The sequence below is a fragment of the Notamacropus eugenii genome, chromosome 3, assembly GCF_028372415.1.
Source record: "Notamacropus eugenii isolate mMacEug1 chromosome 3, mMacEug1.pri_v2, whole genome shotgun sequence".
NCBI lineage: Eukaryota > Metazoa > Chordata > Mammalia > Diprotodontia > Macropodidae > Notamacropus > Notamacropus eugenii.
The window spans coordinates 147,446,685-147,471,205 of record NC_092874.1 but is presented as its reverse complement, the minus strand read 5'-3'; the positions used below and the strand labels follow the sequence as shown (position 1 = coordinate 147,471,205).

Below are 24,521 nucleotides of genomic sequence, written 5' to 3'. Positions count from 1 at the left end.
AAAAAAACAAAAAGGAACCACAGGCCCCATCATTGAAGATTTCATAGTTATAGTAAGTTTTATATAAAATAAACTAAATGAAACTCCATGTTGGTAAAAATAACAAGTCTAACTAGATGCACCTCTATATAAAAAGTGCATTTGTACTTTATTTGTAACTTCATTAAAAAAACATTTGGTAATTTAAAAAAACTTAAATAAGCAAAGGTGGACATGGTTTCATTGTAACATCAATGTGTTAACTACATTTTAAAAAATACAGTTGATTCAATACTTTGGTCTCAGCCATTTCTGTCCCTTCTGGCTTTGTTACAAACAGGTGCTATAAACAGCAACTTTTTGGCTTATATCCTGCAGAAGTGAACGGACTTCTTCTTCTAGTCTCACCAGTTCTTGAGCTTTATCTTCTAGATACTTTTGATTATCTTCATATTTCTGCTCCAGATCTGTAGACATGAAAACAAATTTTCCCTGAATGTTGAATTTAATACAGTATTTTGTATTTAAATGGAGTATTTAAAAATACTCTTTTGTCTTATCTATTAAAATTGTTTTGAGCAGAAGGGAAAAATAATTATCTTTCCCATAGTCCCAAATAGCTGTTTTTATAGAAATAAGACTTACCCTTCAGCAGTTGGAGCTTACTGTTTGCTTGGGCAAGCAGCATTTTAGCTTCATTTTGTAGTATTTCTGCTTTCTTTCTGGCATCAGCTGACTCTTCAGTTTTCTTGGCAATTAGGTTTTCCACTCTTTTATACTTTCCACTAAGTTCACTGTCGAGGACCTGCAGTACCAAGTTTAGACACAAGATGGTAGGGTTAGTTGTAAAGTCATACAACAAACACAAGCATCAGATAAGGTAAGGAGCAGAGAAGGGGATTCAACTTTCAGTGAAAACATTTCATCTGGGTAGGAAGAATCAGGGTAGAACTGAGATTCGACACTCTTTATTTCCTCATCTATAAAATGGCTATTAGGATAGTTGGCTGGCCATCCCAGTGTTAATGAATCAAATGGCATAATGTATGTAAATGCTGTGTGATGCTGTGCTGTGAAATGAACATTATTAATGTTCAATGAACAATGAAGTGATAATTTAGAATTTCTTGTAATTATACAAATTTAGTCAGTTTGGTAGACTAGAAATTGAATTGGACTGGAAGTCAGAAAAACTGGCTTCATGGTCTCTTGTGACTCATCTTCTCTGGCCTTGGTTTTATCAGCTGTAAAAGTAAGTTAGGGCCAGGTCCTGTATTATAAACCAAAGATGTTTGGATTTGGTTCTACTTTCTATATTATAATTTCATATGATTTTAACTAGAGAATTTGGGGGTCAGAGCTAACATTAGAAGCCATCCATTTTTGGACTTAGCTAGATTTAGACATTAAATAAGTTATTTAATCTCTGAATTTCAGTTACCTTGAAACCAGGGAGCACTCAAGCTTAGATAAAGGTTGTTTGGGGCTTTATTTATGTATGTGTGTGTAATATATTTATACAGCCAGCCTTTATTCATTACCAGTGGGTGCTTCTCAAATTGCATTTTGTGATTCTTTAATTCAAACATCACATTAAAGCTAAACTTGTAGAATGGCACAGATAAGATCAGGACATGCATCAATGGGAAGGCCTGAATTACAAATTTCTCATTTGAGAAATATAATTTTAAGGGGCTTTGTTCTTCACCATCTTATGTAAATACTGTCTCTGAGCAGACTGTTAAGAGATATTTAACATACCAACACCTGGCAGGAAACTGTGTACAATGGAGAAGATCACTAATAATTTTTTCCATTAAAAAAAACACTTAGCAAAAAACAAAGCAACGAGGAAAGATAATTGTTTTTCAGCATGACATTGTACTTTATGATTCTTGTAATTACCTAATTTTCCTCTTTATTGGTGATAACCATGTCCTCAAATATTAGAAAAAAGTTATTCATTTTTGCTGAATATAAAAGTAAGGCAGGTTCTGTTTTCTATTTTTACATTCATTGATCATGTTAGTTCTTGCAAAAAGGAAAGGGATTAAGTTAAGTAGCCTTGGGTGACAGACTTTTAGATTCTGTTTATTAGGGCTTGCTAGGAGATGGCTACTCCCTTGTCACCAAAGCTGGAAAACTTCACTTACCTTCTTAACATCATCTGCACTTTGTTTTATGGTATTCACTACTTTCCCAATATAGTCTGCCTCCTCAGTGTTCTGGGCAGCCTTCCTCTTAAGTTCTTCCACATTCTTTTCAAGCTCACTTATACGCTGAGAAGCATTGTATAAGGTTTCCTCAGATGCTGCAGTTTCAGACTCAATCTAATAACAAAATATAATAGTCATATTCATCATTCATTGACATAAGTGATGGGGAGTCTAAACACAATCTCTTACATAATTTTTAAGCTCAACACACAAAATTTGGAATCTAGGTTTATATCCCAGGCTCTGCCCCATGTTAACACTGTGACCTTGGGCAAGTCATTTAATTTCTTAACAATTTAGGTTTCTTATCTGCAAAATGAAGTAGACCAAATGGTTTCTGAGTTAATCCAATTCTTAAGTGTCAATGCCACTAATAATCCATTTTGTAGATTTCAGATATTAGCATCTTTTGGGTAAAGGTTACCCACTAAAACTAAATTCCATATTTAAAAAAGCTTTCAATGTGCCTTATCTTTAAAGGAATTCTTTATTTATTTGTAACTTCTGATGGTTTAGTCTGAAATTATAAATGAAATATTCCTTAGCCTGCATATAGTTGTATGGCAGTAAAAAAAAATACATGTAAACTTTGTCTTATTATTTAAATGATCAAGTCTGTTGCATTATTCATTTTAGTGGGAGCAGGAGGGGTTATCTTTGAGATGGCTACTCCTATTAAAACTAAAGATAGTAAGTACTTTCCCACTATGAACTAAATTCTTAAATATTTCACCAAGTATGGATATGATAGAAAAACTTAAAGTAGTCTGGCTGAAGTTACTGCTAACATATTTAATTTTACAAACTGAATAGTACACACACATGCATAGCATGTTCTCTTTCAATAACAACATTCTGTATATATAAAACAAATGTATATGTGTGTGATTCCTTCCTCCCAACAAACTGAAAAACTGAAGATTCCGTTCATTTCTAAGCAGAATGTATTACATCTGATTCAACTAACAAGACTGAGTTTCCTTTTCTAAACATTTTAATTGCCCTGCTCTGACCAAAACAAGTAATGACTTACTAGTGACAGAAACAAATGTGAAGAATACAGTATAGCTGATAATGAGAACTATTCATTTCCACTGAGGGCAGAATTGGTAGTTAGGATGTAGATTCTTAAGATTGCTAAATCATGGGATAAGTCTCTGTGCCTTGTAGCCTGTGAACCCTTGGTTGATTTGAAGGTGAACACTTGGGGACATGGAGGGACAGACAGTTTCCATGTCCTCCACTCTGGTCCCTGTACATAGCTTAATGCATCATGGAAATGACCCTAGGGCTGGCTAGGTTCTCAATTAGTGAGACTGTGAGGAGACTCATCCTCCATAGGTGACAGAGCCTCTGAGCCTCTAGGTGTTGGTTTCTGAGGCAATTCATACTTTTAAGAAATGCCTTCTTGGAGGGGAAGAACTGCTTCATAATATAACAGCCCAATTAAGTGGATTCATGCTGGTATTCATCATTTCTGGAATGTACTTTGTAAAATTGAAAGGCAAAGCTTGTGTGAAAACTGCCTCCCTAAGGAATTTTAATACCTACTACCATATTTATCAAAGTATATTTTTAATTTTAAAAAGTTATGCTCAGCTAAAGAAATATCCATTTATTTTCTGTTTTATGAGTGGGACAGATGCTATTTCCTTGTCTGTTGAAGCACCTTACATTTTGTCCACCAAGTATGGGAGCTAGGAAACTGGTGGAGAGATGTTTTGGCCTCTACTATTCTTCCCTTAAGATTTAGGACTTTAAAACCCGTGGGTTACACTTTCAATGCCTTGGCCTATCACTGCCATTGCATACATGTACATACATAGTATTTCCTACTCCTGATTCTCAAAAAAATTTTCCTGAGAGCAAAGAGGCTGGGCCAATCTAAACATTCTCTGCCCTCGTTTCTTTTGAAAAGAGCAATGCCAGTGTCACCAAAGACCTGTCAAATTAACAGTGCTTTTTTCTTCACCTATTGGCACAGATTAACCTCTAAGTTAAATGGTATATTTCTGTTTTGGTAGGCATTAAAAAAATGACCCGGAACTCCATGCCCACTATCCAAAAACTCATGCTTCGTGGGATGAATGCATTCTCGTCTCCCTCGACAATCATATTCCCTTACTGAAGTCAGTAGGTTTTGAGTTCCTTGGATGTCTTCATCTGCTTGCTTAATGGCCTTTTCTGCTGCAATCTGAGCCTTTTCAGCTTCTTCCAGGGCTTCCTTTACCATGTCTGCGGTGACTTTAACATCTGTTGCACTTTTGCTGAAACAAAGTTAATATATCAGATCTTTATATGTATTTCTTCTCAGGACAAATGAAAAGTATTCAACAACAGTCTGAAAATACATTTGTGGGGGAGGGAAGATCCAGAAATGCTATTAGTTATAGACAAATTGCTACACTATGGTACTCATACCACAGATTCAAACTGACCCCCCCACTAGATGCTATAATAGCCCTAGTTACCTGGCTCTCTTAGCTTCATCTAAGAGCATCTCTGCTCTGGCAATGTCACCAGCACTTTGCTGTAGAATAACTTCCACTTGAGAAAGGCTTTCTACTCGTTCCCGAATATCTTCTGTTAGGTTCTGCAATTGCTGTGGAGTGCTTGGCATCTCCATTTTCAGTACTTCATTAGCAACAGCCTCAATACTATCCAGATCAGCACTGTCCTCTGTGAAAAGGAAAGACAGGATGGTTAACCCTCTTTTTTTTTTTTTTTTTTTGGTGATATGACCTTGTGAAAATGATTATAATTTTTTTCCATCCAAGTTCATGAAGTCTAACCATGAAACTCTTAGGAATCTAAGAGTTATGGTTAAGAACTGATGGTTAAGAACTCCTGCCTTACAAGAAGACAATGAGGTGGGATAGCGAATAAGAGTACTGGCCTTGAAATCAAGCTTTGAGTCCTGCTTCATACTGCCCAGTCTCCTTATTGCTTTGGGCCTCAATTTTCTCATCTTTAAAGTAATGGGATAGTACTAAAACTGAAGTGCCCTTCCATCTTGAAATCTATGAGCCTTTTTGTTCAGTTTTACTATATAGTAGATGCAGCATTAGAATTGGAGTGAACATTTTATAGATACCCCCAAACCTGATTTCACTGAACTCTCTGTACCAATGTTGATAAGCAAGTATTCTTCAAAGAGTTGTCTGGGGGAACTGTCACCCCTAAAGTGTGTCTCTCACTGTCTCTATCCCTCTCCTCCTCACCCTGAAAGATAATGGAAAACCAGGATGAGACCAGATAGTAGAGGCCCTGAAGACCAAGGGCAGAACATGAACCTGGGAGCTAAAAGAGTCTCAGGTTCTGATTCTAGTTCTAATTTAAGAAAAAAATCTAAGAAAATGGACCCTGAATAATTAGCAAGAAATGAGGAGAACCTGAGAAATACTAAGAAAGTCAATAAGATATAACCTCCTTGAAGGCTAGAATTTTTTCAGTTTTTTTTTTGTTTCTTCAATACTGCCACAGTACATGGTACTGCACATAGTACTGTATAAGTTAAGTGCTTTTGGATTAAATCAGTTGCCAAGAGTGATCCAACCTCTAGAAATGCCATCTGGCCTTAAAATTCTTAGGAAATGAATATTGTGACATAAAAGATAAAATCTAAAGGCATTTATTCTCAGGGTAAGGGGAAGGGAAAATGAGAGAATCTGGAGCTAGGAAAGACCCTAGAGGAGGAAACTGAGGATCCAGAGAAAGCAGCAAGTAACAGCTGGATTCAAACCTGTGCCTGTGTCCCTGTGACTCCATTGCCCCTCCCGCTATATCCTGAGGTTTCCCTTAGGACAAAAGCAGTGTACTCAGAGCACTCTCCTGGGGCTATTTTTACATATCAACCTCTTTTCTGTCAGATAGGCTGTAATGACTGTGACAGAGTAAAAAGCAGGAGAAGAGTTCTAAAAGAGTTCTACAGGACCTTTTTTTGACTTATAGTTTTTTATCTAGTACACATTTTCCTTTTCTAGGATGATATACAAAGGCATGTTTCAGAAATGAAAGTTTGCTTACTATCTCAATTAGTAAGTTTGCATTTGTACATCTGTGTATATGGCCTAGACTGTATCTCGCTGGTATAGGAAACTCCCTATGCCACCATTTCTGCTATTTGTGGAGACTTAGTGCCTCAGTGCCCTAGCTAATAAGTAACTTATGTAGCCAGTGTGAGGCAAGACTTGTAGTCACATGGCTCTTGAGAGGTTGGTTCCCTAACATTATGAGACCTCACATCTGTATATCATTGCTAAATAACTTTCTGAAGCTTATCACAACAGTTTAGAGAAAAGGGAAAAATTATTCTCTAGAAAATCTCATCAGACATCTGAAATGGAGGTCTTACATCTCAATCATGAGGCCCTATTTCTTTGATTTATCATTTTAGGATTAGCTTGTTCATTTCCTATGCAACATCAAAACTGGAACAAGGGAATAATAAAACATTTTTCTTACGAGTCAGAAAGTTTCGAATTTGCTTGATCAGATTCCTCAGGTCCTCATTGCTCTTGTCCACTTTTTCTTTGGTGGCATTAGTTTTCAACAGAACTGCTTGGGCACTTTGTTTTGCTTCATCCGCCCTCAGTTTAGCTTCAGAGACCTAAATATAGTACATAAAATTTTAAACATTGACTCCACTGTTCCTTTGATTTAGTCAATCAACAAATATTTTCTGAAACTACTGCTCCTTGTGATTTGCAGTGGGGTTTGGAAACTAAGGCCAAAACATAATGCTTACAATATCTGCATCTCAAATCTCAGGCCATTTGAAACATATTCCTTGACTAAAGGATTTTTTGTATGAACAGAGAGCTACTTTATACCCCTCTTCAAAGCCTGTTTTTTTCAGTTATTTAGACAGTATTTCTCCCTTACTTCCATCTAATAACAAACGCAAGAAGCTGCTCATGCTAAATTACCGTCTTGGAGAGTTGTTCCACCTCAGCCAGGGCACTGAGCACATCTCTGTCGAAGTCCATGGCTTTCTGCCAGGCATTATGTGCCACTGTGACCAAGCCATCACAACCAGGACCACCGCACTTCTTTTCTCCATCATCCGTCCTGCAGTTTGGCCCCCCACATGATGTCTCAGCACAGGAGGCCCCTGGAGGAGTTCCACAAGTCTGCAACAAGTCAACGTTAGATAGAATGCTTCAGATTGTGATTCTGCTACTGAGCAGCTGTGCAGATCGTGGGTGGCTCTCTCAGAACACACTATTACCAATGTGCAGGAAGTGTACAGAAAAAAAAAACAACCCACAGTTAACAGGATGGAGAAGGAAAGGATATATTCAAAAATTCTAGAAGTAAACCTAAAATTCATCAGTGAAGGATGATGAAATTCCTGTGGCCCACATTCTAGCCCTGTTACCAATTCATATTCCATCTTCTACCACCCAAAACAAATTCAGTGACTAGATGTCTTCCACTTGGGAATACAAAAATACTGTTGATGTGAGAAAGTCAAAGTACTGTCAGGAAAATCTGAGAAAGGAGGTAAAGAAATTACTTTGGAACCTAAACAAGGGTTTACCTCGGATCTATAATGATCTATAGGGGTCCCTGCTATGATGGCTAAGTGAACAGCCCTTGTAAATCAGTCAACCAGTCATGAATAGACTACCATTGTTTGCTACACACTTTTAAATGCAATGAAGATTGGAGAAATGAGAGAACACTTCAGGGTGGGGAACCTGTGGCCTCGAGGACACATGTAGCCCTCTATGTCCTCAAGTGTGACCCTTTGACTGAATTCAGACTTCACAAAACACCCCTGACTCAGGCTGTTGTAGTTTGGAGGAGGTTTCACAGGAGTGAGATTTTCTCTGACCCTGGGTAGGACGTGATTAGGTAGAAAAAGTCATTCCAGGGTGTGTGTATGTGTGTGGGCACGGTGGGGTCGGGGAGGTTGTGGCAAATATTAGCCATGACCCATAGGTAATCTAGTCATAGATTCAGAGCTGGGAGAGAACAGAGATGTCATCTAGTCCAACCCTCTTATTGTGTAGATGACAAAACTAAGACTGAGACAAATTGCCCATTGTGCAGAAATAGTGACAATTCTCTTTCCATTGCAACATGTAGTCAAATATGTTATTTTCAAAGGGCTGCTTTCATTCCTAACCGCACCCCTCACTTCAGTCTGTATCAGCCACCATCAAGGGCGGTGAACATGAGACTCACATTGACTGCCATCGCTATTTGGCAATGATAAGGGTGCCCTGGAATGAATGGATTAAGAAAGAACCATCCTAGTGCTATCGCCTTTCTTAAGCCACTTTATTAATATAAGTGTGATTCTGAAAGATAATACAGGCTCATTCTTTTAGGGATTGGGAGTAGAGGGGATAAGAAGTAGGAAAAGAGAAAGTGATGACAGATGGGAAACATTGAAAAGAAGATGAGAGAAAACAGGTAAAAGAAGATTCAATTTCTCTCCAAGTTTTTTTTTTTTTTTTGCGGAACTCTTCTTTCTCCTTTGAGCTACTCTTTCTTCATTCCAATCATTTAAATTTGAGAAATTGCTAAGTACATTTCATTTCTTGCATTCAAGTCAAACCAGTGGCATTAAAGTGCTTTTGGTTTATTTCACATGAAGTGCTTGAGTAGTACAATCCTGGATACTACACAAGATATTAGCTTTATTCAGGAGGAGCAAAGAGGCACCAGGGATACTTTATTGGAAAACAGCCTGACAGCTGAAGAGCTCACCCAGAAGGTCTGTTTTGTTTCAAAAGACCCTGTGAGACAAGGGTAAGGGGAAAAAAATAACAGAACAGCTCCATTCTAGCTAAATATATGCAGAGATAAAGGACAGGGTGTACCTGGAAGACCAAGAGGAACATATAGTCCCGAGTTCCAGGAGAGAGGCCCTAGGAATCCAGATTTCTAAGTGGGGAATGTCACACTCCATAAGAGGAGTTTTAAAGAAGAGATAACACTCACTGGTGTTTCCATTGCCACTTCCTAGATTGGAAAGGCTACAGGAAATGTCTGAAGCCAGCGACCCTATGTCAAAATAAAAATTCCCCAATGGTTTTGTAGTCTTTCCTCACTGTAGTCAGCAGAATGTTGTTTTTATTTTTAATGTAATATGGTACAGTCAGTAGAGAACCCACAGCAAAGTCAAAAAGACTTTGCCTCTGACACGGGCTGACTATGAGCGCAAGCACATTTCATCTGTATTCCTCTCTAAGGCTCCTTGTTGCAAAGAAGGTAAGGATCTATGTTGATAGAAAGGGTTTCCACCTGGGAATTTCCCGTAGAGGTGAAGTTACAGCTCCAGTCTCTGTCCTAGTGAAGTAGGGAGCAAATACTGAAATGTCAACAAAAATGCTGGAGATGGAGCTGATACTCAATTACAATAGAAGAACAACTTAGCCAGTCTGTTGGGTTCAGCAAATTTCAGAGAAATACTCCGAGTCTAAGTTTTTTTTTGGGGAGGGAAGGGTCCTAAGTTTTGCTGTCTATGAAGCAAGGATGTCTATTTTACTTGGATGTTGCACTAATGTCTGTAAAGCTTGGGGACAGCTTGGGGAAAAAAATAAGAATGAGTGCTTTCGTTTCATCTTTGCATCCTCAGTGCCCAGCACAGTGCTGTGCACATACTAGATGTCCCACACCCCAACATACCCGAAAGAACTCATTACCTTTCCTCCCAACTCATCCTTCATATTAACTTCTCTATCTCTGTCAGGGGCATTATCATTGTTTTAGTCATCCATGTTCTCAGTGTAGGAATCACCCATGATGGTTTGCTCTCTTCGGGATCACAAAATCATAGATTAAAAGCCAGTAGGAACCTCATAGAATCATAGGGCTAGAGCTGGAAAGGCTCTCGGAGGTCAGCCAGTCCAACCCCATTTTGCTGAGAAGCAAACTTCGAACCCAAGTCTTCTTGACTCCAAATCTAGCAGTCAATCCACCATACCAGTTACCCTTGACTGCATATATCCAATTACTTGCCAGATCTTGTCAATTCTGTTTCATATCTTTCACACCAGTCCTGTTCTCTGTATTCTTAACAAATTACTGTAGTTGAAGCTCTCATCACTTTTTGTCTGGATTACTGCAATAGCCCTCTAACTGGTCTCTCCCTTCTCCCATTCCTCCTCCTCCCAGCTACCAAAGTAATCTTCCTAAAGCATAGGTCTGATCATGTCGTCCCCCTGATCAACAGATACTAATGGTTCCCTATTAATTACCTCTAGGATCCAGTATGAACTCCTCTACTTGGCCTATAAGTCTTTACAATCTATCTGCGTCCAGCTGACCTTTCCAGGCTGATCGTGTATCACCTTCCTTTATATATTCCATGATTTAGCCTAACAGACATTTTTGCTGTTTCTCACATGAATTCCTTCCTCACCTCCATCTCTTAAAATCCCCAGCTTCCTTCAGAACTTGGCTCCAACACCACCTTCCACAGGAGGCCACCTCTGACTCCCCAGATGCTAATGTCTTCCTCATCAAAATTTGATAATTTTTTTTTATATACCTATATGTGAATGTTTGCTTCTTTCAACAATGTATAACTGCTTGTTTCATTTTTATCTTTATCTCACCTGTCACAAAACAGGCACTTAATAAAGGGATGTATCTTTTGAGGATTTCATCTTCTATCTCATATGTACTTATATGTCTATCCCTAGGCAAGTTATTATTTTTTTACTTGGCCCCATTTCCCTTCTAGTGCCTTGTGCTATTATAGTGAAGTAAGGTTAGTATGAGCTCTTAGACCTGCTGCCCAATTTTTAAGAGTCTGATTCCTCAGCTGCACTCAAGCACATATTTTTTAGGTTCTGAGAATGTCCTAGTTTTCCAGTTTTGTTCTTGGATTTAAAATGAGATGGTCACCCAGGTAAGATTATTGCTTGAAAAGAATGTGTTAATAACTTACCGGGGGAGAAAGATTGCTTTATAATTCTCTTAGGAACCATCTTTGGAAATGATAAAACTTCCTCCCTTTGGATGGCTTGTACTGTTCAGTGAACAGTATCTTTGGGAAAAGCTCATGAATAAAATGGATCTAATCTAAATCCAAAGTCCAACATCAGTCAGTAGGAACAAGGGAATGTGGATTATGCCCCAAAGAAGCATGAAGGTGATTTGGGTTAGTTTAGAAGAAAAAGGAGGCTAGAAAGTAAGAATCCTGGTTCCTTTGTCTGCCTTTGTTATGGACATGGGGACCCTGGACAAGGCACTTAAGCACCCCGTGTGGTGGAGTGGGGGGGAGGTGCAAAAGGGGATTTTATTCTATTTCATCCAGTGGTTGCTATAATGATTACGGACCTAATTTATTCAAGGCCTCTGCAATTCATCCACGAAAGGTGCCATATTGAATACAGATTTTTGTATCTTCTTGTCTCCAGTACCTAGTGCATTGGCACAATGGAGGCGTCTGTGGACCTGATATGTATTTCTCCTCTTAAGCATCACAGCCACAAAATCCAAACCACCAAAGCTTACCTGTTCAGCTACAGCAGAAAGATCCAAACTCTGCAATTTGCCTGCAAGCTCATCTAGAAGGCGGGACTGTTCCTCCTGTTTTTCCTTGAACTGGGCCTCCCTTTCCATCATTAAGTCTTCAACTTTGCCTCGAGTGAGGGCTGATTGTTCTACAGTACTATTGGGATCTGTGGTGGAGGCATTCACTCTTTCCTCTGCCTTCAGAGACATCTGAAAGTATTTGGTAATACTGTCCAAGGCTCCTACAAGATTAGATGAAAATACTCAAAGTTAATGCTGATTTCCACCTGCCTTCTACTAACAAATGGATAATTTTTGTACTATCCTGCCTTATGCTTCTTATAAAAAATGAAATTCTGTTTGAAAAAAAGAAAAAAATCCCAAGGCACAAACAGGACCATGTAATTTCCCTTTCCCAAATCTAATTTAATCTTTCATCCTATTCTATCCCTGCTCCCCCAAAACGCTCAAGCTGGGTTCACATGATGATACACATCTGAATGAAAAGTGAAAAATTAAGTCAGTTATCTGGAATAGTTTTATTATATGATGCCAGACACTGAATATTTGCAAACATCTGGAGAGTTGGCATTGTGTAGATAAAACATCCGGGTGGGTGACTTAACATTTCACTTTTCATCCAGATGTTCTGCTGTTGGGTAGACAGGGCCAAAGTTAATATTTGTAGAGGCTGATTGTGTACTTAACAGTGATGGGTAATGTGATATAACATAGTCTGGGATTTCTTTTGCTGTTTTTGGCTCCTCTAAGTGGCCCGAAAAGTCAATAAGGTAAGGATTTGAAAAAAAAACAAAAACCCTAAGTAACATCTTAAATTTAAAGTGATTTGTAGAAGTATCAACTTAATTCCAAAGCTATCAAGAGGATTCCTACTCAAGGAAAGTTAGAGGGGTAAGGAGTGAACTAAAACCACTAACCAGAAAAACAGGAAATGTGAGTTTTAGTCCAGAAGTTATGCCACCGCTTAGTCTTTGTGGGACTTTTGAGAAATCATTTAGACTCGCTGGGCCCCAATTCCCACATTTGGCTTATGGAATTTGTCATCCTCATCTAAACCGTAAACTTGATGAGAAGAGTTAAAAAAACAGAAAGCTCTTTATGGTGGGGGATGGGGAGGTGAGTCACTGAAAGGAAAGATTAGTTTGGTATTTAAACAAATTCTCTGAGCTAGATTATTCTTTATAACAATTCCCTAACCCCACCCCACCTCAACCTTATGCTTACCTCGAATATCTGAGTTTTTGATAAACTCCAGTTGTTCAGCAAGTTCTTTCACTGTTTTGTCCAAGCTCTGCGCATCCATCTGCAGGGAATCCAACTCTCTGACTGTGCTATTACTTTGTGAGGCTGTGTCAGATAACTTCGCTTCAACCTCAGACATTTTTTCTGTAACATCTTTGGTTAGCTTCCTGTGGACAGAGGGGTAAATCTGCTCAAGTAAAATAAACACAGTTTGATTTCTTTTGTGATAGATTCTCTCTGTGGAGGCTTTCTGAGAAAACATGGCCAAGACATGGCTCATGCAAGATGAGCAGGGGTTGTGGTCGGCATTGTGAGAGGGGTAACACACACTGATGAATAATCATGGCCCTGCCAAAATTCTGATGACTATTTTAGTATTTTCTATAGGTGAAGCTCTTCAACTTGATAGGGATTAAAACCAACTCAGCAAACAATGTCGCCTTCCTGTAAATACCATGTTTATATTCTCTTTCTTAGTTTTCGGACTAGGTCTGCAATTTCATTTATGTAAGTCAATGATGTCAAAATCAAGTAGAAACAGGGGCCGCTAAACCATCCATGGGCATTCACACAGGCCACGTACTGACTTGGAAAACCACATACTAGTTATAGCTACATTTTAGTGTATCTCTATTTGGTTAAATATCTTCCAATTCCATTTTAATCTGGGTTGGGCCCCCTTTGTGAGTACTGTGATACCTTTGATCAAGGAATTCCTGGCGAGGAAGCTTCCTTTACACACAAAGATTAAACTTATTCTGCTCTTTATAATTTTAGAGAATTGCCTAGGGGCACGAATAGGTTAAGGACTTGCCTTGAATCTTACAACTCGTGTGAATCAGAAATAGGACTTAAAGTCAGGAAGCTAGATCTCTGTTAAAATCCTGCATCTGATGTTTACTATTCGTGTGACCTTAGGTCAGTCACTTAACCTCTCTGTTCCTCAGTTTCTTCATCTGTAAAATGAGACAGTTGGATTTGATGGTGTCCAAGTATGCTTCTAGCTCTAAATCTACTGTCCTATGATCCCAGATTCTGAGGCTGGCTCTCTCCCTATGCCACCCAGCCTTGGTATCATAGGATTACTTATAGTCTTCCAATGGTTTTATTTTCTTTCAAGAAAAAAATGCCATTTCTTTGAAGAAAACAAACCAAAACAAAAAGATCCACCCAGCTGCCTTGTGGAAGATGAACTATTTAAGACAGATTCCAAAATGTATTTATCATACTCCCATCCATAGCAACAGCAGAGGTCAGAGTGTGGAATACCCAATACCATACATAATTTGTTTCACATCCCACATAATTACAAATGCATTTTTTTTTTTTTTGCTAATAACTCGAGGGACATAATAGTCTCCATTGTGGAATCTTACCCCCATCCCAAAAAACATCTTCTCGGAACTCCCAGAGATCTCCTTTCTGCCAACAGTGCTTTCAAGATGGAGCATGAAGGAGGAAGCCACACATCCCACCTCCAGGAAGACCAATAAGTGCCAGTAAAACTAGCCTTTTTTTCCCCTCCCTTCCAACAGGGCAGCATATAACTTTCTTTGTTCTTCTCCAAACAAACAGCCCTTTTAGAGTAGAATGCTGTAAGACTTTACATTGAAAAGAATGTAGTGTTCTCAGATATTGAGATATGTATGGCAAAAAGAATGATGAAAAGATTGCAATACCAAGATACTTCCTTAAAAAAAAAAACCAACTGAACAATCTTGTCTCACATGTTATTTTAATTTGAAATGGAATAGCCAGGCTTAGGGTAGGTATGTATCTATCTGTGTACATGTATGTACCTATATTCAGCAAGCTACCTTTACCAAAGAGCCTGCTTATATATTCCTTTGGGGGCCTTTGGAGTCTTTGCAGCATGTTTTTGTGAGAACTAATTATTTTTAAATGAAAAATTAGCCTTAATGCCCAAAAGATATCTCTTTGGCAGTCTAGCACTGAAGCACATCAATGATTTTTTTTTTTCTGTGAGAAGATCAGACCATAACTAGTTAAGCAAATAAAGCATGTAGAATTATAGCTGTTAGAAAAATGTAGTCTTGTAACAGACCTCCTGGCATCCTCTCAAAGAACAACAGATTTTGTTCTTTCCCAAAGGAAAATTAGAAATCACTGAAGAATCTTTGAGTTCATGAGCTGGCGAAAGGAATACTGCTTTTCAAAAACTTGTCACCATTATGTTCCAAAGGGGTATAAAACCACTTCAGGACCCACAGTCAAGTAAATTTCTCTATTCTTAATGCATTAAGAATTCACATAGAACATCTGATGATTCCCTTGACTGACAATCTGGTCCCATGGACAGCATTTATTCAGAGATCACTGCTCCATTGCTGGGTCTCTGGCATGTTATATGATATTTTAACAAGTCATTTGCTCACTTTGTGCCTCAGTTTCTTCTCTTATTAAATAGATATTTCAATCACTCCCCTTTCCCTTTGTAGACATTGTATAAATATGAATGAAAGGTTACAGAATCAAAGCATATCAGAGTTGGAAGGAGCCTTGGAGATCATTTTGTCCAACTCAGACAGGAAGCAGAAATCCCCATCTAGTTTCTTGGAGATCTTGGTACTGTAAGATCCCATTATAATATACTCCCCAGGAATCCAACTTGATTTTGCTGAGGCATTATGTTTTCATTATGACTAGAAGTCACATTCCCAGAGTAAAAGATCTGCTGGGGAATGCTTCTGAAGACTGACCTCTTGGTAGTGAAATAGCCAATGAAAATAAGATATTTTAACCGCAAATGAAAAAGGATGTATTTATATGTCCACCATATTTTCTCCCAATTTTCTCCTTACTCAAGGATTTTTTTGTTTTTCTTTGTTTTTTAAAGTGTTTTTATAGTTAATGGTAGAAGATTTCAGGAGAAATTTCCCTGGGACAGTGGTTGAAATGTTTGTGGAGAAGGGAAAAGTAATTTCTAATTAATGGCAAAAAAAACCCCCCCAAACATCAACACCAATACTCAACATAATTCAGTTTAACTTTTCTCTCTACTTTGTGCCTATGAAAATATTTAATACTATCAGAGAGACAAATACCCAGAGGCTGAAGAAAGCATGTGTGGTGCAGGAATATTTTTTTTTTTTTAGCATTTGTTGTAACCAAATTTACAAAGCACTGTTCCTTTAGGACCCTCATTCACTAGGTCATGAAAACAGCGTGGTGACAAAGAACCCAAGAAAGAACGTGAGATGAAATAATAATAAACCAGTAATACAAATATTTGGATCTTAACACAACTTAATGTGGATCTTAACACTGCTACAGGGAAGAATTAGGCAATTAGGCACCTTGGACACCATCCCAAAGGGATTTAGTTATAACAGAGCCAAAAAGATTTGGTTATAATAAATCAATTTTACTTTCTTGGTGAGATGAATTTTATAATGAGGTTCCACCAACTGTCCTTTGCCTAAGGATCACAAGTAAAGATTGTTTGTGGCCATATTTTCATTTAACTGTCTTTGTACCTCTTGGCCAGTACACATGGGCTAATCACGTAAAAGACAGATTGGTATGATGGATGGAGCATGGGACCTGAAGTCAGGAACACTGCCTCAGATGCTAACTATGTGATCTTGGGCAGTCACAGTGTCTGTGAATCTCAGTTTCCTCATATATAAAATGGAGATGATAGCATCCAACCTGTAATAATCTAAACACTAAAAGCTAATTGGCACAACCTTTTAGAGATATGAGATAAAGTTGAATCCTTACCCCAGGGAGTTGGGTATTTGGTTTTTGAAATTCACAAATCCATTCTTCTGTGATCAGAGAATCATAAAGATTTAGAGATGGGAGGGACCTAAGAAGACCACTGAGTCCCATCTACTTATTTTACAGATAAGGAAATTGGGTTATTGAGACATTCAAACAAGATCCATATAAAGAACACTTTACAAATTTTAAAAGCTCTAAATAATGCATAATAAATGCATTATCTGGTATGTAGTAAGTACTAAATAAATGCTTGTTCACTGATTTGATGAATTATTTAGATCTTTTCAATCTTTATGGTTGTTTGGGAGTACAGATAGAATGGTCCTAGGAAAAGGTACTCATCCTTCTCCTTTATATTTAATGGTCAGTGGACTTTAGAGCAGGTGGACAAATGGTAGATTTTTAAATAAATATCTAATATTTAAATAAAAATCTCAGGTTGTCATCTCATCTGCAGGCTCCCTGAAAATATCTTGGATCAGCAGACATGATGGAGATAATATATATTTTATCCTATTCCTACACTTCTATCTAGGGCTGACCATTTTTGAAAACCTTTCTCTCCTGAACTTTGGTGACAATATGTATTTAACAGAGTTGCATCTATTAAAAATGTGGTTCTTTAAAAAAAAAAAGGTAAGGAGTTCTCTGGCAAATTTTTGGTCTTTGTTTAAGATTGAAGTAATAGCATGAACTGTTCCCACCATGCATAAGCTACTCACTCTGCCTCCTCAAAGAGGTTTCCAATGTTCTTCAAGGGCTCTGCAGCAGGACTTTGGGCAAGTACACTCTTTATCTCATTGACTTTCCTTTCCACAGAATCAACCGTCTCTCGGTAAGGACCAATCACACCACTGATCTTCAGAGCTGTTGCTTTCTCCAGGAATTTGTGGGTCCTGTTGGTCAGCTCAGAGATGATGACATCCCACAATGCAAAACACTGGTGGCAGGGAGTGCAGTCAGGGAACACACCCGAATACCCACGGGTGCACTTGTCACAACGTGCCCCCTCCACACCCTCAATGCAAACGCACCGGCCTGTGGACTGGTCACACTGACTTGTCTCGATTCCTCTGGGATCACAGTCACAAGCTAGAAAAAGGAAAAAAAGTATCAAAAATTGGTTCTGTACAACAGTGGAAGGCACCACATGAAGCCCCAGAGGAAAGAAGAGTCTTTAGAGGGCATGGCTGGATGCAGGACCAGATAAAGAACAATGAACAATAAAGGATTCCTGGAATAATTTGATTGATGCAACTTTTTAGAGACATGAGATGAAGTCAAATTCTTTACCCAGAGACTTGGGCACTTTGTTTTTAAAATTTTTAAGTGCATTCTTCTATGATCAGAGAATCATAACAATTTAGAGCTGCGAGGGACCTAAGACCTAAGAATGCCAACCCATTCATTTTACAAATGAGGAAACTGAGATCCAAAGAGATTAAGTTACCTGCTCAATGCTACACTGGGTGGCAGTGCCCAGACCTGAAACCCAATCTTCTGACTTCAGATCTGGTCTTCCTTCTATGGTAGCATGCTTATGGGACTATGATTATGAGAATGATACTGGCACTGGAATGAAGGAATCTATCTGAACATTAAAAATGGTAAAGACCTGCCTTTCTCCCTGACTGCAACATTAAAATCATTTTCTCTCCATTCAAGAAATTCATAAGACAATTAGATCCAACCAGTCACCAAGCATCTGGATTTCTCCAATCCTTAGACCTCATTACTTGAACTTTAATCACTGGGACTTCTCCACCATGTTCACTATGTTCACCATGTTCATCCTGCCAGATCACATCAGCCTTGGTACTCTACCTCTGTCCCTGTGATTGGAGGGTGCAGCCATGAACTTCAGAACCTCCACTTAAGGGGGGAGCTCAGCTCAGACACCTCATTTCTCATCTGGCTGCCCTGCTCTGCTCCTTCCTCACCATGCCAGTGCTGAGTATCTTCCTACCTGCCTTTTAGATTCCTTTTCCATGTTGTTCTTCAGTATCCTCATCTGGCAAATGGGGATAATAACATCACCTGCCTCCTAGGGTTGTTGTGAGGATGAGATAATACTTATAAAGTACTTTGCAAAATCTTAAAGTATTCATGATGCTATTATTATAATTATCATTATTATTTGTTCACTTGATTTTTAGGCATGTCCAACTCTTCATGACTCCATTTGGGGTTTTCTTGGCAAAGATACTAGAGTGGTTTGCCATTTCCTTCTCCAGCTCATTTAATGGATGAGGAAATTGAGGCAAAAGAGGTTAAGTGCCTTTCCCTAAGTATCTGAGACCAGACTTGAACACAGGTCTTCCTGTGTCCAGGAACTCCAGGTCCTCATAATAATGTATGCTACTATATAGTATAATGGGGCAGCTAGATGGCTCCATGGATAGAGTGCTGGGCCTGGAGTTGGGAAGACCTGAGTTTAAATCTGGCCTCAGACACTTCCTATGTGACTCTGGGCAAGTCACTTAGCCTCTGTTTGCCTTAATCTACAAGAGAAGGCAATGGCAAATCACTCCAGGATCTTTGCTAAGAAAACCCCATGTATGGTCATAAAGAGTTGGACATGACTGAATAATGACTGAAAAGAAAAAGAGCTATATCCTAAGAGCACTCTGATTTCTGGAGTCAAATTTCTTCTAGATTTTCCATTGGCTAGTAACATGTCTTCAGATAACTCTGATAGCCTTTTACAGAAGAGGAAAATGCACCTCCCTTTCCTTTTTCTTTGCTTCTGATTTTTTTCCTACATGTCTCTTCTACTATTTTGCAACTGATCCCTCTTATTCAAAGGAACAAACAATCCTCAGGAGAATGATGCCCCCATTCCCCCAACACAAGTCATTCTTTAAGAAGAAAAAAGGAAGGCAGAGATAAAAAGCCTAAAGGGAAATAATTTAGTTAAGAGGATGGTCATTAAAAATAAAGGGCAGGTGACCCAGCCTGGCAAGCATATAAGAGACAGAACACCCATTTCCTTTAAAGATTATTTAACAAGATGGCTTTGTAGGTCAGATGAAAGCTTTCTGCTCATCAAATCTGTCAACAATTATTCATAAATTTTCCTTAGGCAAATCATTCACAAATTTCCACCAAGGAAGCCTGAGTCCTCCTGTGTAAAGAGGTCTGATTTTATTTTTACTTTTCTTTTGAGGGATGGGCTAGGGATAGGGTCATAAGAGGAAATGGGTTAAATCGGTTTTGGGGAAATGAATCCCACCTAGACAGACATGTCAAGAGACATGCCTCTCTTTCCCTTCATTCCCCTCAAACTAAAATATAACCAGAGAAGTCTGAAGCCATGCCTTGATCAGTGCTCAATATAACTTCTCACACATCTTTCTCATCTTTTAATTAGCAACTGAGAGCTGAATACCTGTATTGTCAATTTAAGTGGCCCTCAAATTGCTGGATACTCATATTTACAAAGTGCTTTTTTTTTTTTAAACAATAGGATTGAGGCTGAAAAACATAAAATTAAAGTATTTCAGTTAGGGCAGCTGGGTGGCACAGGGTCAACAGAGCACCTGACCTGGCATCAGGAAGCCCTGGGTTCAAATCTGGCCTCAGGCTCTTCTTAGTAGCTATGTGACTCTGGACAAGTCACTTCTCTTTGTTCCAATTTCCTCTTCTATACAATGGGGGTGAGGGAGCATCTACTTCTCAGGGTTGTTGTGAGGTTCAAATGAGATAATAATTACAAAGGACTTAGCACAGTGCCTGGTACACAATAAGCTCTATAGAAATGTTAGCTATTTGTTGGTATTATTATAAATTCAGAAGGGAGCTCTCAACCCAGCACATAACTCTGAACAGCTATGTTACTTTACTAGATTATGGAGGGTTATCTAAAAGCCAACTAGAAATGCCAACCTAATCATTGAGACAGAATTCTCCCAGGATGCTTTACTGTTGAGAAATGTTAAGTTTAACAGAAAGATACCCAAGCAGCTGTAGGAGAGCTAAGTAGAAAGAAAACTCTAGAGAGCTGAACAGCCAGCTGGAATCCACCTTGTGTTCCAGAGAGGCTGAGGCAAACGAGTAGATTCCATTAAAATTGTGGCCGATAGCCGAGGATACCACGCAAAAGATTCCTTGTCAGTGTGGACACTGCCAGAGAATTTGGAACCTAGAGCAATTCAACCATATTACACAAAATGTTCATTGACTGTCCTTATCTTGGTAAAAAAACAAAACAAAAACCAAACCCTTCCTTGTACCCGTCTCTCTATGTGCTGCTCTAAATGGTATAACAGAAATAAGGCAGAAGAAGGAGGACTAGAGTGTGCATTTCAGCTCTGCCCACTCACAACACCAGTGTGGTCTTAGGCAAGACTTCAAGATCTCTAAGTCCCCCCTCCCCTCAACTCTATATCTATTATCCTATGACCCTAGACAAGTAATTACTGATTGACTTAATGGGAAAAAAAGGAGACAAATGATTTACTGGTTTTTGATAAGGTTACATTTCCTGATTTGTGTCTAAATTTGCAGCTAACCTTGGCACTGAATAGCTATAGACAGTATAGGTAGAAGAGACATTAGGGGCCATCCGATCTAATCTGCTCAACTGACCAGTATTGTTGCTGTCTTATGAAGAATTAAATTATTCGGGGCAAGTCAAAGGTCCTTCTATACATCCCATCGATGATGTTACCAGCCGCCAAACTACAGAGCACGCTCTTTACACCAAGCAGCCAGGTTTCAAGTGACAATAATCTTGGCATCAACACTTCTCATTTTAACATGCTTGCCTTATCAAGACTAGTGTCTACGTAAAAGGTCAGTTTCAACACAAGATGAAATGAGGGTCTTTTTTTGCCTTACCATGCAGGAAACACAGCCACTGTGTTTCCTTGCTTATCCCTAGCAAGCACTTACGAATACAAACAAATGTGGAACCTGGCAAAGTCCAGTCTTCTGTTGAATAAGACCTCCATCTTGGTGGATAACATCACCCAGCCTCCAGGGTTTGCAAATCACTTCTCCAAAACGGACAGATTTTAACTAATAAGCTCTTCTCCCACTTTTCTGGGCTGTTTAAGGTTAATTTTTCCTGTCAGCTTTCTTAGCATATTCCCCTCTCTCCCCCCTGAAAAAAGTAGTGTGTGTGTGTGTGTGTGTGTGTTTTGAGGAATGTTCATTCCCAATGTGGATTAAGAAACAGATTAAAAATTTGACTACCTAGTCCACAGCAGATAATGAGACAAATATAAAGGTTACTCAATTTGGTCGGAGGAAAAAAAACAACAAAAACTTGGTCTTTTTCTTTTGGACAAGTAAAGCAAATGATTGGAAGACAGTGTTAATCAGTTGAGAAGATGGGGAGAACCTTGGTCATGCTTCACTGGGGGAGGAGGATGACAGAATTCAGTCCTGGTACAGATAGTCTTTTGGTGATTAGGCAGGTATCTAGGATGCTGGAGCCCCCTTGCCAAAGGAAACCCATCTTTGAGAGAATGACCCAATACATCACCCTGGCAGTTTGAAAGAAATCATCCTGTCAAGTGTGACAATATTTAAATAGAATTTTTTAAAATATGAAAATTGAAAAGGCAATGAAATGTGCAAAGGTCTTGACATTTGATTAAAAACACCTGAATAATGAAAATGACATATGGGTACCTGGAGGAGTGGGAAGGTAAAAGTCTCATTTCTTTATTTTTACAGTAATGCATAAAGAATAAAATAATCTCTAATAATAATGCTGCTGCTGCTACTGCTGAAACCACAGCTCATTTTTATATAGCACTTTAAAATTTGAAAACCGTTTTATATACATTACTAGCAGACTGCATGGTACAGTGGAGAGTACTGCCTCAAAGTGACTGGCCTAGTCAAAGGACTGGCTGACGTGAACTGTATATACCTTAAGGAAGTCCCTTGGCCTCCTTGGGCCTCAGTTTCCTTATCTGTACAATAGGTAGGGATGGACTACAGCAGATGGCCTCGAAGATCCCCATTCTAGCTTGAGATCTTTATGGTCCAATGTAAGTATCTCCTTTGAGCTTTACACAATAATCGCCGTTTTAAAGATGAGAAAAATAAGGTTCAGAAAGGGCAAATACTTTGTCTAAGACTATAGAGATAATCAGTGTGACAGAGATGAGAGGGAGGAAGGAAACAAATATTTATTAGACATCTATTACATGCTGAGACTCTGAGATAAGTGCTTTACAAATACCTAATCTGATGGGATCTAACTCCAGTTACAACATTGTCCCCTGTACCCCACTGCTTTTCTAATTTCTGCCTATAATAAAGTCTCGTTGATGGCAGTAACAATAACGATAGCTAGCATTTATGTGACACCTTTTTAAGGTCTACAAAGTGCTTTATAAATATTATCTCATCTTATGCAGTAAATGCTATTATTATCAACCCCTCTATTCTCCCACTTGAGGAAATTAAAGCTGAGAGATGCTAGGTTATTTGTCCATAATCACACAGCTAGTAAGTGTCTGAGTTTGAATTTGAACTTAGTTCGAGGAACAGCATTATTGACCAGTGAAAAATCTCTAGAATATGACATTAAAGAAATAGAGTTGTATATGTTTGCTGTTGTTCAGGCATGCCTGAGTCTTCGTGACCCCACAGACCATAGCACACCAATTCTGCTCATGGGATTTCCTTGGCAAAGATGCTGGAGTGGTTTGCCATTTCCTTCTCCAGTGGATTAAAGTAAATAGAGGTTAAATGTGCTTAGGGTCATACAGCCAGTAAGTTTCTGAGGCTGGATATAACCTCAGGTCTTCCTGAGTCCGGGCCCAGTACGCTATCCACAGAACCATGTAGCCACCTCAGTAATATCAATGTTATTATTTTCAGACACATACAGAAACCAAAACTAGGTTAACAAAGTCTGATTTCATATAAATGCTTTGGGTATCAGCTTTATGGACATCAGAATTTATAATTATAATTTTAAATGGCACATATGTAAAATAGACATCTCACAGAATATTAGAACTGGAAGGGATTTTACTGATTACTAATTCCAAACTTTAATTTTACAGATGAAGTTAAAGCATTTTCCTAACATCACACATCTAAGTAACAACAGAATCAAGATTTCTAAAGTGCCTATGAAATTTGATTTCAAGTAATTTAAATAATTTATTCCCTCTATAAATTGTTTACGCTATTAATTTGCCCAGTAAACAGCTTTCTTTCCTTCTTTCTTTCTTTCTTTCTTTCTTTCTTTCTTTCTTTCTTTCTTTCTTTCTTTCTTTCTTTCTTTCTTTCTTTCTTTCTTTCTTTCTTTCTTTCTTTCTTTCTTTCTTTCTTTCTTTCTTTCTTTCCTTTCTCTCTTTCCACAGATAATGCAAAGTTAAGCTTTTGCTCACTCCCTGATCAATGTCACAAATTCCAAATTCGCGTGATCTGTCTAGTAGGTAGAGTGGTATAGTGGATGGAGCCCTGGACCTGGAATTGATAATTTGAATTTGAATCCCACTTCAGACATTTAAGAGCTGTGGGAACTTCAGGCCAAGTCACCTAACATCTTTGGGTACGAGAGGTGTAAATCTATGATCCCATGAATTCAAAGAGTTTTATTATAGTAGAGAGTAGATGCTGAGTGAGGGAGGTTGGGGTTCTGATACACGGTGGCTACTTGACAATGGGTAAAGCACTTCTCAATGTTGTCAGCATCTCTCTGATTCTAAGTGGCAGAGATGGTACTGACATGCCTTATTAACAAAGGCAGATCCCCTATCAGGGAATGATATGGGAACTATTCCCGACCCCAGTGAAATCACAGATCCAGCCCCCATTCCCAACCTTTTACCGTATATTATCCTGGGTTATGGGATTTGTCTGTGTGTT

At 38.6% G+C, this 24,521-nt stretch overlaps 1 protein-coding gene across 2 annotated transcripts in view; it reads right to left on the bottom strand.

The window, feature by feature from the left end:
- Positions 1-125: 125 nt before the first annotated feature.
- Positions 126-24,521, bottom strand: part of LAMB1 (laminin subunit beta 1) — a 91,434-nt gene continuing 67,038 nt past the window's right edge. For both annotated transcript variants that reach the window (XM_072653047.1, XM_072653046.1), the window contains exons 25-34: positions 17,405-17,774; positions 12,918-13,102; positions 11,673-11,914; positions 7,124-7,327; positions 6,660-6,804; positions 4,667-4,874; positions 4,321-4,462; positions 2,133-2,309; positions 625-784; positions 126-446 (exon numbers count right to left, since the gene is read on the bottom strand). In XM_072653047.1, coding sequence (XP_072509148.1) covers positions 310-446; positions 625-784; positions 2,133-2,309; positions 4,321-4,462; positions 4,667-4,874; positions 6,660-6,804; positions 7,124-7,327; positions 11,673-11,914; positions 12,918-13,102; positions 17,405-17,774 — 1,970 coding nt within the window. In that variant the 3' untranslated portion in view covers positions 126-309. The remainder of the gene's footprint in view (positions 447-624; positions 785-2,132; positions 2,310-4,320; positions 4,463-4,666; positions 4,875-6,659; positions 6,805-7,123; positions 7,328-11,672; positions 11,915-12,917; positions 13,103-17,404; positions 17,775-24,521) is intronic.